Here is a 16,685-nt window from a genome sequence, read left to right as displayed (position 1 = left end):
CCCCATAAGCATTTGGCAATTCAGTGCATATCAGGGTGATTAGTGGGGATTAAATGATGACTATATTAACATGTGACCAGTTAGTAAAAATAACATACAGTCATGACCACCTGACATTACATGCAGATTTTTTTTTAAACCCTGTTTGATTAGTGCTGTTCTTAGCGTTGTGAACTCGCATATAGTCACCTTTAAAATGACTAGTATGGATAAGAAAAAACCTCAGAAGTTCAAATCCTGATCAAGGGCTACCAATAGGGCCACAGAATACCGCAGAGGGCGGTGTAAACTGGCTCAATGCTGTCTGGGATGGATGGGTGGTTGTCTAATCTCATAGTGCTCTAGTGTCTACCTGCGGTAGGCTTTGCATCAGCAAGCTCCAACATGGTTGTTGGCTAGGGAAAGTACCCAAAACCTATAAAATATGGTGCAGGAATTTTAACATCATTTTTTTTCTACTGGTCCTTTATTAAGGTCAATAGCATCATGAACTTTACCAAATACCAGTGAGTTTTAGCCTTTTTAACTAGGCCAAAATTAGAACTTCCAGAACAACAATACAAAACACCCATTATAGTCCAAAATTGAATGGTTAATTCACCACACAATCAACATGAGTGTGTGTTTGGATGTGAACTTAATTGATAACCTGTTTTATGAAACATTTTTTTCTAAAACATACATATAGGATATCAAGGATGTGGAAAGATTCTGTATGGTGGAATAGTCTAACATCCTTCCCAATGTGTTCCCAATCTTAAATTTTATTTGTCCATTTGTTTTTAGAAATTAGCTCAGGGGTTGTCTTCTCAAAGGGAGGGTGCTAGTGCAATGAAATCAAGTGTATGCGCTTATAATTTTGGCACCTACTGTCATGTGAAAAAATACACCCCCGGAAAGAAATAATTGTATTATATATTTAGACACAGATATCTAAAATCCAACTATACTGACAAAAGATTATCTATGAAATGGCTTATGAAATTAAAATACACCGAAATGCTGTTTCCTTATGCTCAAAATGTTAGTAAACCCCTACCTTTACCATCACTCAAAATTGCTAAAATTAGAATTTTGTTCCAAAAAATGCTACAAAAAGAATTATTAGAAAGTAAATTGAGAGTAACTTAGAAGGGTCCAGCCTCCCATAAAGATAAAAAAATTAGTTGGCCCATCAAAATCAGGCCAAGACCTGACCGAAAGATGCGCATAGAATGCCTACCTTTACATGTCAATAATGTTGAAGTGAAGAGAACATGAACATATATCAAATATGAAAATTAAGAAAAAGCACACTTTCCAGGGATTATACTTTTTCACATAAAAATATTTTTGAGAATGATACAGTGAATGTACAGTGAAAATTACATAATTTTCACACCAAATTCATTGTTATAAATTATAATTGTTTTATGTAAGGAAATCAATTCTCCAACACTGTGTGAAAAAGTGATTTCCTCCTGAACTTAATAACTGCATGTTTCACCGTTAGCAGCAACAACTGCAATCAAATGTTTCCTATAATTGGAGACCAATCTTTCACATTGCTATAATTCTGCAACATTGGAGGGTGTTACGAGCATGAACTGCTCCAGGTCTTGCCACAGCATCCAGATTACCAGACATTATCCTTCAGAATGTTCTGCTAGGGAACGGAATTCATGGTCCCTTCAATGATGGTAAATCTTCCAGTTCTTGAAGCAGCAAAGAACCCCCACACCATGTTCTTATTGTGAAACGTTGTGTTTGCATCACGCCAGACATATTGGGACTCGTATTCCAGAAGTTTCATGCTTTACTTGTTTTAACACGGAACCTTATCTCAAACAAGGATAGTCGATGTGCTTTTTGGCAAATGTGAGATGCGCAACATTTGTCTTGGTGGTATGCGCCTTCCAATTCTCCCATGAATTCCATTTTTGCCCAGTCTTTTACTTATTGTCGAATCATGAATGCTGACCTAAGCCGAGTCTAGACATGGCTGCAGTTACTTAGATGTTGACCTGTGTGTTTTTGTGTCTTCCTTGATTTGTCGTTGCTGGGTACTTGGAGAAAAATTGGTTGGCCGGACACTCCTAGGAAGATTCACCACTGTTCCATGTTTTCTCCATTTGAAGATCTACACTTTATTAGTTTATTTAATTTTTCAGATGGGGCCAGTTGGTGTTGGATAACATTTTTGAAATAATTATTCAAATAATTTAAACACTGAATGTGTTTACTCCATTCTCTTTGTCTTATTACATTTTATGTAAAGATCTGAAACCATTCAGAGTGACAAATCCACAATAATGGAGGAAATCAGGAGGAGGGCAAATATTTTTTCACGCACTGTATTTATCACTTGTTAAACAATTTATTTCTCAGAATACATTCCATGTGTAATTTTTTATCCAGGGTGCCAATATTTTGATGTTTGTCTTATTTTATACTGTCTTTTTAGCTAATCTTTATCCAGGGTGTCGATACATATGGGAGATGACTGTATATACTACACTTAGCGTATAACCTCCTCCTCATTATGCACAGTGAACTGTCCAGATAAAACATTCCCACAAGTTATATAATGTCATGTCACTGCTCCCATGTGCAAGGCCTTTACTTCTCAGGTTGTATTCAGCAACTAGGGCAACTGTACAGCTATTTTGCAGTGCGGTAACCTAACTCTTTTAACAAAGTCATCAAATCCAAATAAAATGACGTGCTATATTTACCAACCTTCCCACTCTATTTTTGGATCAATGAGAAATCCATACCTAGCAGCACACGAAGAGGTTAGAGGCACCATCTGTTTCTGTTTAGTAATAGGAAACTGAATGTAGGTTATGACAAAGAGTTTTAATTTCTTGTCACAAATGTATAGTATAAAGTACACTATTGGCACTGGTATTAGATATGAGTGAACACGTGGCTAAAGTCAAAAGGGCAAATAGTTCTTGAACTAATCAGTCAATAACCAATTGGAGTTAGCACTTTGACCTGTTTTAACAAGGTTAAGGAGTAGTTAGCATTAGGTTATGGGTACTTTTAAGTTTAGATTTGCTAGTGGCTGGGTTAAGTATAGGCATAAGGTCATATTTAGGCATGCTAGCTAGTGAGAGTTAGGGGAATAGGGTTGAGTATTAGTAGGGTTAGGAAACAAAAACACACACTAAAAAAACACCTGGATTAACAAACAAAATGTAAGCCAGTAGAGCCATGTCTCTAAAAAACTGTTTTAATGAAAAAATTACAATCATTGCACCTCAATTTGTTTTCACTATACTAAAAGCTGAAATAATCATTGCCACCTGCCAAAATCAGTCTCTCTCTACCTTATCATTCTGGTCCTGACAAAATAAAAAATGTCACCACCCCAATGAAATGCCCATACAAGGCTGGCGCACGTAGTCCCCAGAGATCCTACCAGGAACTACTACCTGATCCGTGCTTTAGCACTGCCAGGATCAGACTCAGCTTGTGGCATGGGGCGACCTCTCCATCACCTCCAGTCCCTATGGGCCTAGTTACGACACAACCATATATATTTATTTGCCCTACACATTGCTTCTAAGCATCTGTTTCCTCTGAGAGGACTGGTGCCATTCGCTCTTAAGGCTCATGAGACAACTACAGACAAGTGAAAAGTCCTTTGTCTGCCACAACAGGCATTTAATTTATTTATTTATAAGTCAAAAAGTTAGCTCTCAATGCTGTGGTTTTGGAGAGCAGCATCCTCTATGCTTTCTGCAAAACTTCATGAGGAAAAGTGTAACGCTCTTATGACAAGGTGTTCACCTACAACGCCCTATGCAATTTCCTTTACGAGAGGAAGACCACAATATGGAAGTTAGATATAAAAATTTTAATTCATAAATGCTGTTATGCATGGTCTGAAAGAACATTGCTTTGGGTTGAACACTGACATTTGAATCAGAGACTGGTGTCAAACACTACAGTAAGTTTAATGACAATAAAGGTCATACATGTTTTTTATACCAATGACAATGAACGAAGAGCAGATGTCTTTAGGATATGAAAGTGAATTGATGAGGATAATTACTTTCCCCCACTTAAATTGTAAAAGTACAGCAATTAGTCTTCTTGGAAAAATGGTACTAGAGGGCTAAATGTATTCCAGGATGGATCAGGCAGCTACTATTCACTGAACTTCTTTCAAACTCACCACATGGCACTATGAATGACAGCCAACAGGGCTATTAAAGAGTTTTCCAATAAAATAAATGTTCATGTTTGGAAAAGATTACAGTATGTATATTCCCTATGTTTGAATCTGAAATGTCTGATCTCCAGAAATGTAAGTACAGGACTAATGGATACACTAACCATTGCTACTTTATTAATGCCAGTGAATAAACATGGTTAAAGTTTCCGTAGACTCGACATCAAATCTTTAATGTTCACATGATAATTACAATCCTAATCACCCACCAAAATATGAATCCCAATCATAGCCTAGGAAAATGCAGCTTACTTTTTTTTTTGCTTTATTGCCTGTTCAGATAGTTCAGCTAATGCCACCGCCATACACTTTATCCTCATCAAGAGGTATAATATTTTGATACCACATAAACAACTGTACTTGGCAACTATCAAAAAAACATGTTGCCGCATACATTACCAACACAAGTGAAAACATGCGCAGTGCAAAACATGGCACAATGTTAGGTAACCTTCTCCCAATATCAGACCTGTACTAGCTGTTTTAACTTATTTTCATTCAGGCAATTGTATTGATGGTATAGTTACATGTGTAGCTAAAGCAAGCTAACATAACCTGCTTGTGTAACTGGTGATATCATTAACTTGAACTAACTAACGCATTGCAACTTCAATGCACATTACTAGTTACGTGGTAACTTGCCATGGCTCTCTACAAAAGTAATACATTTCTGCCTAATTCATTTTGTTTTTTTGGGAAACAAAATAAAGATACATTGCTATAGGCTCTATGCCAAATGTGATAAGACCTATGTACCTATCATTGAACTGAAATAACTGATTTTAAAGAGGATTTCAAAAAAATGTCTGCCCTTTAAAATATTTATAAATTTTGGCTACCACCATCTTGCTCATGTGGAGTTAAAACATTTTAAAGCCACAAACGATATTTCCACAGGGCACCAATTGTTAAATCCTTACTGTATTTGAACTTTGCTTTAAGCAAGGTAATTGGACGACTCTTACCGTGACTGTGCATTTTTGAGCCAACCGCAGATATATGTTCCATTTTATAGGCATCAAGCTCACAATAAAGTGGCGTAAAAAAAAATCCACAGCACATTCTATTTCCTGGGTCACTGGTATGTTCTGTGGTCATTGATTATTCATTTTTTTATTTAGAAATCAGATAGATTTTTACATGTCAGGTCTAACTCTGAATATCTGAAGGGAACAGTTAACAAATACGTCATTCCATTTTCAATAACTTTCAAACTGCAACCATTTTGATTTGAGCAAAATTTTCCATAGTAGACTTAGTCAGAAAGTTGTAAAAATAACATCTACAAATTCTAAATTAATCTACAAGTTCTAAATTAATTATAAATAAAAACCTGAAAATAATTGAAGGATTTGTCTACTTTTCTCTACAGTACTGTGTCATTTGAGTGCTTTTTGCATACACGGTCCTATTCAATAATATTGAGATCTGGGCTTTGCCATTCCATAACCCTCCATTTCCATTTGGGTGAAGCTTTGCTTTCATGTTTTGGGTCATTGTCCTGTTGGTTCAGTTCAGCTTATTGACCTGAGATTCTCCTCAAAAATTCTCTAGTACAATATTGAATCATGGTTGACTGAATGATGGCATTTTGGCCAGACCCAGAGGCAGCCTTAAACCATCATGTCATCACCTTAATACTTTACAGTCATAAGATTCTTCTACATGGTGTCTGGCATTGTGGTCAAACAACTTCAAATTCGACATACATTCAGGTCCAGAAATAATTAGACAATGACACAAGTTTTGTTATTTTGGCTGTTTACCAAAATATATTTAAAGTATAGTTAAATAATGAATATGGGCTTAAAGTTCAGTCTCTCAGCTTTAATTTGAGGGGATATTCACATCCAAATTGGAGGATCAGTTTAGGAATTACAGCTCTTTGATATGTAGCCCCATCTATTTCATGGGACCAAACGTAATTGGACAATTGACTCAAAAGCTGTTTCATGGACAGGTGTGGGCTATTCCTTCATTATTTCTTAATCAATGAAGCAGGTACATAAAAAAATTATTTGATCCCCTGTTGATCCACTGACAAAGAAATTATCAGTCTATAATTTTAATGGTAGGTTTATTTGAACAGTGAGAGACAGAATAACAGCAACAAAATACAGATAAATGCATGTCAAAAATTGTATAAACTGATTTGCATTTTAATGAGTGAGATAAGTGTTCGACCCCTCGGCAAAACATGAATTAGTACTTGGTGACAAAACCCCTTGTTGGCAATCACAGAGGCTAGATGTTTGTTGTAGTTGGCCACCAGGTTTGCACACATCTCAGGAGGGTTTTTGCCCCACTCCTCTTTGCAGATCTGCTCCAAGTCATTAAGGTTTCAAGGCTAATGTTTGGCAACTCAAACCTTCAGCTCCCTCCACAGACTGGGGTCTTTGTCATGCTGGACTACCCATCCATTACCCATTTTCAATGCCCTGGCTGAGGGAAGGAGGTTCTCACCCATAATTTGACAGTACATGGCCCTATCGTCCCTTTGATGCGGTGAAGTTGTCCTGTCCCCTTAGCAGAAAAACACCCCCAAAGCATAAAGTTCCCACCTCCAAGTTTGACGGTGGGGACAGTGTTCTTGGGGTCATAGGCAGCATTCCAGTCCTTCACGGCATAGTGTGTTACCAATTGTTTTCTTGGTGTCTACGGTCCCAGCTGCCTTGAGATCATTGACAAGATCCTCCCGTGTAGTTCTGGGCTGATTCCTTACCATTGTCATGATCATTGCAACTCCACGAGGTGAGATCTTGCATGGATCCCCAGACCGAGAGAGATTGACAATTCTCATTAAAATGCAAATCAATGGGTTTTTCTGTATTTTTTGTTGTTGTTATTCTGTCTCTCATTGTTCAAATAAACCTACCATTAAAATTATAGACTGATCATTTCTTTGTCAGTGGGCAAACGTATTAAATCAGAAGGGGATCAAATATTTTTTCCCCTGACTGTAAAAGGTCTGTAGTTGATTCCAGGGGTGGCATTCATTCTTGGAAGTTGTTGCTGTGAACCAACAACATGCTTCAGTATCACAAAAAATGTTTAGGGCATCAAGGCCACATACCAGGGCAGAAAGGCCATTGAGTGAAATAGGATCTGGAGCTTACAAACAACCTGAATTGAACACTTTGACTTTTTTAGTATCATATTTTGAATTATAACTTATTATAACTGATGATTGGATGATTGTAGGATCCATTCCATGCCAAATGCACAACATCCAGTCAAATGAAGAACACTCTCCAGGAGGTAGGCATATTATTTTCCAAGTCAAACATAAAGAGAAGACCTAATGAGCAAATAAAGAGGGTGCAAACCATTCATAAACCTAAAAAATTGAAAGGCCAGATTAGACTTTGCCAAAAAAACATCTAAAAAAAGCCAGCCCAGTTCTGGAACAGCATTCTTTGGACAGATGAAACTAAGATCAACCTGTACCAGAATGATGGGAAGAAAAAAAGTATGGAGAGGAACGGCTCATGATCTTAAACATTCCACACCACCTAAAACAGTGGAGGCAGTGGGATGGCATGGCCATGCATGGCTTCCAATGGTACTGGATCACTAGTGTTTATTGATGATTTGACGGAAGACATAAGCACCCGGATGAATTCTGAAGTGTATAGGGATATAGTGTCTGCTCAGATTCAGCCAAATTCAGCGGAGTTGATTGGACAGCACATCACTTTGCCGATGGAAATGACCCAAAACATACTGCAAAAGCAACGCAAGTCCCAAGACGGAAACCCCGTGTTTGGTGATGGCCATGCGTTCCAGACTTTAAGCAGTCATTGCCTGCAAAGGATTCTTGACAAAGTATTAAAAGTGAACATTTTATGTATGATTGTGTTAATTTTTCTAATTACATTTGAGCCCCTGAAATATGGGGACTGTGTATGAAAATGATTGCAATTTCTAAATGTTTCATATACTTTTGTTCAACCCCTTGAATTAAAGCTGAAAGTATTATGTTTTAATCCTTCAGACTCATCCCTACATTTTCTCAGATTCTGGAATTTGTTTCATTCCATGCATTCACATGACGACAAAGAGGCTACGGTATTGACAGGTAAGTAACGTTAAGGCTAGCTAGACAGAAGGCTAACATTACCTTAGTTACACAATAGTAAACCGCGATATATGCTTTAACGTCACATAACCTGCGCTAATTAGCACGACTTAAATAAATATAGTGACTTGTGCGTGGAGCAAGTAATTTTTGTTTTTTAATCTTTTAAATCTAACGTTATTTATCGGAGCTCTCAAAAAGCATTCAGATGTACACTCACTTAAAGGATTATTAGGAACACCATACTAATACTGTGTTTGACCCCCTTTCGCCTTCAGAATTGCCTTAATTCTATGTGGCATTGATTCAACAAGGTGCTGAAAGCATTCTTTAGAAATGTTGGCCCAAATTGATAGGATAGCATCTTGCAGTTGATGGAGATTTGTGGGAAGCACATCCAGGGCACGAAGCTCCCGTTCCACCACATCCCAAAGATGCTCTATTGGATTGAGATCTGGTGACTGTGGGGGCCATTTCAGTACAGTGAACTCACTGTCATGTTCAAGAAACCAATTTGAAATGATTCAAGCTTTGTGACATGGTGCATTATCCTGCTGGAAGTAGCCATCAGAGGATGGGTACATGGTGGTCATAAAGGGATGGACATGGTCAGAAACAATGCTCAGGTAGGCCGTGGCATTTAAACGATGCCCAATTGGCACTAAGGGGCCTAAAGTGTGCCAAGAAAACATCCCCCACACCATTACACCACCAGCAGCCTGTACAGCGGTAACAAGGCATGATGGATCCATGTTCTCATTCTGTTTACGCCAAATTCTGACTCTACCATCTGAATGTCTCAACAGAAATCAAGACTCATCAGACCAGGCAACATTCTTCCAGTCTTCAAATGTCCAATTTTAGTGAGCTCGTGCAAATTGTAGCCTCTTTTTCCTATTTGTAGTGGAGATGAGTTGTACCTGGTGGGGTCTTCTGCTGTTGTAGCCCATCCGCCTCAAGGTTGCCATGTGATTGGTTGATTAGATAATTGCATTAATGAGAAATTGAACAGGTGTTCCTAATAATCCTTTAGCTGAGTGTATTCTCCCATTCGAAGGCTGATATATATCAATAACTAGCTAGCTTGCTTACCTGCATGTTGTCTGTTCTTGTGGTTGTTCTCATTGCGAACTACAGACAAACTTAGTAACCAACAAAACAAAAACGCTGACTGCAAGATTTTGACAGTGGCACAAAGGCAATGGTGGCCGTAGGGGTTGCAATGAATTTCGGTGCTTCACGGCTAGAGCGAAGGGCTACGATGGCCATGGCCGTCATGAAATTCCTACGCTGGTGCCCAGTAAAGCTAATGCTCTCTACTTTGATGTCAGCACATGGTGTTTTTTGTCTCCAAAAGCACTTCTGAAGAGCTCAGTGATTTGACATAAGTACTCCACCAAAGGTGACAGATATGCTTTTCAAATCATGGCGCTTTCGTCATGTCCCAAACCTGCTGACACTGTTGACAAAGTAGTTATATATGGTTGTGTAGACATTGATATCCATTTCTTTTCATAACATTTAATGTAATGTATTTAAATTTATGAAAAGTAGTGTTCAACTTAAATTCAATACCTTAGATTTGCAAATCCAAAGATTTGCAAATATGCCAGTTTTGCTTATAAACTGTGTAGAAAACATTTTTAAATAGTCTATTGTGTTATGAAGCAGTATCCCATCAGATACAATGTACAGTAATATATATATTTATTGATCTTTGATTAACATTAGTAGACAAATTAGTAGACATTTATGAGCTGTGAAAAAGTTATTGATGCTGTATTCACTTAATCGTGAGCAGCATCAGCAGCAAATGAAGTATACAGTGATTGTTTCAACTACCACAATACCAAAATTGTTATGAAAAGGTAGCAAGGTTAAAGAATGTTGGACTTGATTTCCAGGGCCTCTTGTTCTGTATCAGGAACATCTGAAAGGTGGTGGAAGAAAGATCGTCCATGGATGCAGGCTTGACTAGTATCCTTCAGCTGTTGTTGCATCCGCAGAAGTGTATCTTCCACATCCTCTTTGGCAAGGTTCACAGGCAGCTGACGTGCCAGTCGAACAGCTTCTCCCTTCAGGTCAGACACACACAATGCATCTTAGTTTATTTGGCTTTCACCCAGAGATGGTTCCCTGATCTTAGTTGTATTGATCTAAACACTGTGACGTGGGCTGCGCCAACTTGGCACCTAACCTGGTCTGGATCTTCGGTCATGACATATCAGTTTTTGTAGTCTTGTGTTGTCAAAACACACCAATGAATATCATGCCAGTACCTCTCAACTGAGTGACCTTGTGTCTGGCCTGAAAAGATGACTGCTTAAATCTCTAGTCAAGTCATACCAAAGACTGAAAATGGCAAGAGTTGCTTTTGCTTGGCACTCAGCATTAAAGAGATAGACAGGATTGTAGTAGCTAGGCCCCCAGTCGAACATGTATTCTTGTAAATAAAGATAAATTGGAGTTAATCACCTGCCTATATAAGCTGAAATTAAATACTTTTTTGTACAACCCTATTTCCAAAAACATTGGAAACTGCGAAAATGCAAATAAAACAGAATGCAATGTGCAAAATATGTATCCCTATATTTAACTGAAAATAGTACAAATACATTAAATGTTAATGCTGAGAAATATGATTGTTTTTGGAAAATACATGCCCATTTTGAATTTGATGCAAGCAACACGTTTCTAAGAAGTTGGGACAGGGGCTTGTTTACCACTGTGTTGCATCACATCTTCTTTTAACAATACTCTGTATTTGGCAACTGAGTTTTGCTGTAGTTTTGAAAGTGAAATATTTTCCCATTCTTGCTTGATATGGGATTTCAGCTGCTCAACAGTTCACGGTCTCCTTTGTCATTTTTCGTTTCATAATGCGCCAAATGTTTTCAATGGGTGACAGGTCTGGACTGCAGGCCGGCCAGTTTGGCACCTGGACTCTTACTATGAAGCCACACTGTTATTACATGCAGAATGTGATTTGGCATTGTCTTGCTGAAATAAGCAAGGCCTTCCCTGAAAGACGTAGTCTGGATGGCAGCATATGTAGCTCCAAATCTTGTACATATTGCTCAACATTAATGGTGCCTTCACAGATGTGCATGTCACCCATGCCATGTGCACTAATGCAGCCCCATACCATCACAGATGCTTGCCTTTGAACTGTGCGCTGATAACAAGCTGGATGGTCCCTCTCCTCTTTAGTCCGGAAGATGCGGCATTCATGATTCCCAAAAACAAATTCACATTTTGATTTTTCAGACCACATGACAGTTTTCGACTTCGCTTCAGTCCACCTTAAATTAGCTCGGGCCCAGAGAAGGTGGTGGTGTTTCTGGAGCTTGTATATATATGGTTTCTTCTTTGCATGATAGAGTTTTAACTTGCATTTGTGGATGCTGTGACATACTGTGTTCACAGGCAAAGGTTTTCGGAAGTGTTCCTGAGCCCATACCTGATGTCCACTACAGAACTGTGCCAGTTTTAATGCAGTGCCTTCTGAGGGCTCAAAGATCACAGCCATCCAATATTGGTTTTTGGCGTAGTCCCTTCCGTACAGAGATTTCTCTGGATTCTCTGAATCATTTAATGGTATTATGTACCATAGATGATGAGATCCCCAAACTCTTTGCAATCTTACGTTAAGAAACGTTTTTCTTAAATTGTTGCACTATTTGCCTGTGCAGTCTCTCACAGAGTGGTGAACCCCTCCCCATCTTTATTTTGGTAGGATTCATGCTCTCTGTGATGCTCTTTTTATACCAAACCATGTTACTGACCTATTGCCAATTAACCTAATTCGTTTTGAGATGTTTTTTTGCATTACACAACTTTTCCAGTCTTTTGTTGACCTGTACCAGCTGTTTTGAAATGTGTTGCTGCCAACAAATTCCAAGTGGGAATATCATTTTCAAGAAACTAACATTTCTGTTTCAACATTGGATATGTGGTCTTTCTATTATTTTCTATTGCATTTAGGATGTAAACGATTGCATTCTGTTTTTCTTTACATTTTACAGTGTCCCAACTTCTTTGGAAACATGACTGTAAAATACTCTTTTATTTTTGTAAACGTAGGAAAATTAGTATAACAAAATGAGTAGCCTAATTCTTCAGTTTGAAGGGTGCACTCCAACCTCTGTTTTAACATCTTATCACAGGTCAGAGCTTTTCAAATCCTGTTCAAAATGGTCTTCCTTTTCTTTTTGACCTGATAACTTTACTCACATTGTGTACCAGGTCAGAATCAACACCGAATAAGGTAAAACCAGAAGTGTTTTGGCCTTCAACTAAAGTAGTCCAGCCCTTGATATGATTTGATCAGATCTGGACTAACATCACGCCAGAACAGTTTCATGTTTCTACTTCAACCATTTCAGCATTATCTTGATGTGTTCAAGATAATGTTCAAGAGAGACACCGTTTTTGGACACGGGGGTAAATGCTAGAATCCAAAACTAATAAGTTGACATTGGGTTACATTTTGGATCAGATGAGTCATAACCACTTTGGGGCTGTGTGGATGGACATTTTATTTCCAACGTGTAAGCCCATTTTGGTTTCAACAATTTATAGTCCTCAAGATCACAATGTTTATGAACTGCTTAATAAAACATTCAAAATGTGATGGTTTTGAAAAACATAATTGTTACCAGAGATTTTGAATTGCCCAGAAAGGATAAGTTTGGAAATCATTTTGTACTTTTGTCATTTGTTAAACATCACTTTGGGTTGTGTTGTACTTCTCCAATCATTATTGTCTTACAATGATATCCTGGAAAATGAAGGTTCCTTGACCTAAAGTTTTGCTGTATACAAAGGTGAATTTAAACCTTTTTGGCAGGTATTTTACCTATACATGTCCAGTTTGTTCACATTCAGATAAGCTGAATAATAACTTACGCATTTATTAAACTTAGCAAAACAAGGCTTTATTCTACAGGTTTAGGCTTTCTGGGTTCTTTATAAGGTTACAGAAAGAATTGGTGGGATATGAAATTCTGTGACCACCCTCTAATTAACAAAAAAGTATATGACAATGCTTTGCTGTGTTTTTGTGATTGGTCAGGTGTAAAAGATCCCGGCCCCAATTTACAAAATCTGTTCAATTATTTCCACTGTATACATCTAACTTTGTTCCATCCATATTCAAGATGTTTATGGTAAAATGTTATTCCTTTACTGTTGCTGCAGTAAATAGTGTTCCCAATCAACTTATCTAGTCAATAAGGTTTGAATAAATGTAATAATCTCTTTTGATAAAGAGACCCGATTATGATGAATTCGTCCACAGAATATCTCCTGCAGGATTTAGGATTGCTTTTTCCAAATTTCAGTTTTTCTTGTTTGCTTATCAGTGGTGGGGTCTTCAGATGTTTACAAATAACCAAATTATTCTTTCAAAGAGTAAAAAAAAACTTTCAACAATCAAACATTGAGCAGTTTGATATTGCTGTAGGGTTACTTTAATGTCTGTGTACCTTACCAATGTACATTAGCATATTTCAATATACCATTCATAGGCAATATTACACTATATATATTATACTTAAGATTTCATATTTCTTTCATATTGCCCATACACACCTTTTTAGAATTGCTGCTAGTTTACATTATGTATATTTTACTATATGCTACTGTGTAGATGTCGAGTGCCGTCACATAAGAATTTCACTGCTCAGAACGAAACGGTGTTTTATTGTGCATTTGACAAAAAATACTTTGGTACTGGGGGCATAAATGTGCAAGAGACATAACTGAAACCAGCAGTTTATCAAGGTGTTTGGATTCCAATATTCAGTTCTGAGTCCAAAAACGTTGTCTTTGCCAGAAGGATAACTACAGCAATAAATTGGTTTAAGATAAAACACTTTGGCCAGGAATAGTCCATATTAAAAATTACATGTAGAATTGCCAATTCTACATGTGACCAAGTAGAATTGGCAACTTGCACCATGTTGACCAATTAAAAACATTTATTGACATCCCTGTTTTCAAAACCATTCAATACTGCACAGCGAGGATTATGACGTAAGATGTAGGCTTTGGCTGTGGATCTATTTTGCAGATTATTGTATAGTAGTATTATCCGCAGTCTTTGATACACATGTGTTGATCAGCATGGATTTTAATTTCAGCAAAAACTTCTCAATCTTTGCCCAATATTTTCGACTATTAAAACAAAGTGAATCTGCAAATGTGCAAATTACAAATTTAAGTCACTGAATAACTGGACTCAAACAGTATTTGTTGCTAAACCTCCTACAATCTTCTGTATCATACCAAAGAATTTTGTAGTAGCAGAAGCAAGGAGCATTTTGCATTTGGGCAAAACAAGTAGCGTTTCAACCCCCAGTGTAGCTATTCAAAAACGGTCTTACACTACACCAAAGACATCCAGTCAGCCCTGTGGGTTCCAAGGATAAGGTAGTGAGTGGCAGCTACATAATATATCTACAGTGGATATAAAAAGTCTACATACCCCTGTTAAAATGCCAGGTTCTTGTGATGTAAAAGAATGAGCCAAAGATAAATAATTTCAGAACTTTTTCCACCTTTAATGTGACCTATTATTGTGAACAATTCAATTGAAAAACAAACAGATGTTCAATTGGATTCAGGTCTGGGCTCTGGCTGGGCCATTCCAAAACGTTAATCGTCTTCTGGTGAAGCCATGCTTTTGTGGATTTGGATGTGTGCTTTGGGTCGTTGTCGTGCTGAATGGTGAACGTCCTCTTCATCTTCACCTGTCTAACGGACGCCTGAAGGTTTTGTGCCAAAATTGCCTGGTATTTGGAACTGTTCATAATTCCCTCCAGCCTGACTAAGGCCCCGGTTGCTGTAGGCCTCTTGGAAGCCTCTCTGACCAGTTTTCTTCTCGTCTTTTCATAAATTTTGGAGGGACGTCCAGTTCTTGGTAAAGTCTCTGTTGTGCCATATTTTCTCCATTTGATGATGCCTGTCTTCACTGTGTTCCATGGTATATCTAATGCTTTGGAAATTATTTTGTACCCTTCTCCTGACTGATATCGTTTAACAATGAGATACCTCTGATGCTTTGGAAGCGCTCTGCGGACCATGGCTTTTGCTCTGAGTCACTTTAAATGATGGCAGGTGTGTAATGACTTGTATTTAACATGAGTTTGAACGTGATTGGTTAATTCTGAACACAGCCACATCCCCAGTTATAAGAGGGTGTGCACACTTATGCAACCAGGTTATTGTAAGCTTTCTATTTTAAATTTTTCCTCCTCGAAGATTTCACTTGGTTTTTCAATTGAATTGTTCACATTATAGGTCTCTATAAAAGTGGAAAAAGTTCTGACTCATTCTTTTACATCACAAAAACCTGGCATTTTAAAAGGGTATATCCACTGTACATAGAAAATGTCACACATTTCCAGAACCGTTGACATGTACAGTCTGTGGAAGTAAAGATATGAGAAAAGCAGGTCTGCTGCAAGACCACTTTGAAGAACAAATTTGAAAAGGATCTTCATGAAAACCTAGATTGTGTCATGGGCCGCTTTTTACTGGGTGAGACTATCCCTCTAAAATCCTTCCAGATAATTGATATCCTTCATCTGCACTTAAAGTATCAATCAATCAAACCACAGGTTAATAATGAAGTCCAGAGACCACGGTGGCCATATGTTGACTTTCTGGCCAATTAACCATTTCTGTCTGGATTTTGGTTAGTGCTGGGATTACTGTCTTTTTGGACTATCCACAAGCCTACTGACAAATGTAATCAGTTCTTTGGCTAAAATACCCAGACACTAGGTAAAAATGTTATTGATCTTGACAAGGCCCTGGGACCTTGGACGCAAATAGCCCCATAACATCAAAGATCCACCACCATATTAGACAGTAAATACAGGGTTCTCTTGTTAATGGATTCTCACTTCACTGACAAAACAACCCACTGATGAATCATTTTAGATAAGGCTCAGTAACATCATCCTTGCAAGGTGAGGGATGGAAAAACAATTATGTATAAAAACATTACCTTTTCTATTTAATTTTACTGTACTTTTTTGAGGTATTTCTTTGCATACAATAGTTGTATTTTTTAAAGGTCTCAATCATTTCGGACCCCAGTTAAATAGGCATAATGATTGTGAATAATAATGAATATATGTAAGTGAGCTTTAAAATCAGGTACATTAATCATTATTTCTTACCTGAAGATAGTTGGTGACTTTTAGTGGCCGGCAATCCTGCACGGTCTTAGCATTCCTGTGCAGAATAGCTGTCAAGATTTCCCTGAGGTCCTCTATACCGAGGAAAGGCACACAGTTGGCCATTGCTGTCACTTCCAGATGTCTCTCAGTGGATGAGGAGCCTTGCCAAAGAAAGCAGAAAACAAGGATTAATATA

The 16,685-nt window shown here is 37.8% G+C and overlaps 1 protein-coding gene across 6 annotated transcripts in view; it reads right to left on the bottom strand.

Annotated features, from left to right (window-relative positions):
- Positions 1 to 9,990: 9,990 nt before the first annotated feature.
- Positions 9,991 to 16,685, bottom strand: part of pms1 (PMS1 homolog 1, mismatch repair system component) — a 31,108-nt gene continuing 24,413 nt past the window's right edge. For all 6 annotated transcript variants that reach the window (XM_020054830.2, XM_010879809.4, XM_010879810.3 and 3 more), the window contains 2 exons: positions 16,490 to 16,650; positions 9,991 to 10,375 (listed from right to left, as the gene is read on the bottom strand). In XM_020054830.2, coding sequence (XP_019910389.2) covers positions 10,178 to 10,375; positions 16,490 to 16,650 — 359 coding nt within the window. In that variant the 3' untranslated portion in view covers positions 9,991 to 10,177. The remainder of the gene's footprint in view (positions 10,376 to 16,489; positions 16,651 to 16,685) is intronic.

This window comes from Esox lucius, chromosome 16 (genome assembly GCF_011004845.1).
Source record: "Esox lucius isolate fEsoLuc1 chromosome 16, fEsoLuc1.pri, whole genome shotgun sequence".
NCBI lineage: Eukaryota > Metazoa > Chordata > Actinopteri > Esociformes > Esocidae > Esox > Esox lucius.
Note: the sequence above shows the minus strand (reverse complement) of the source record. Positions and strands in the feature narration are given on the sequence as shown.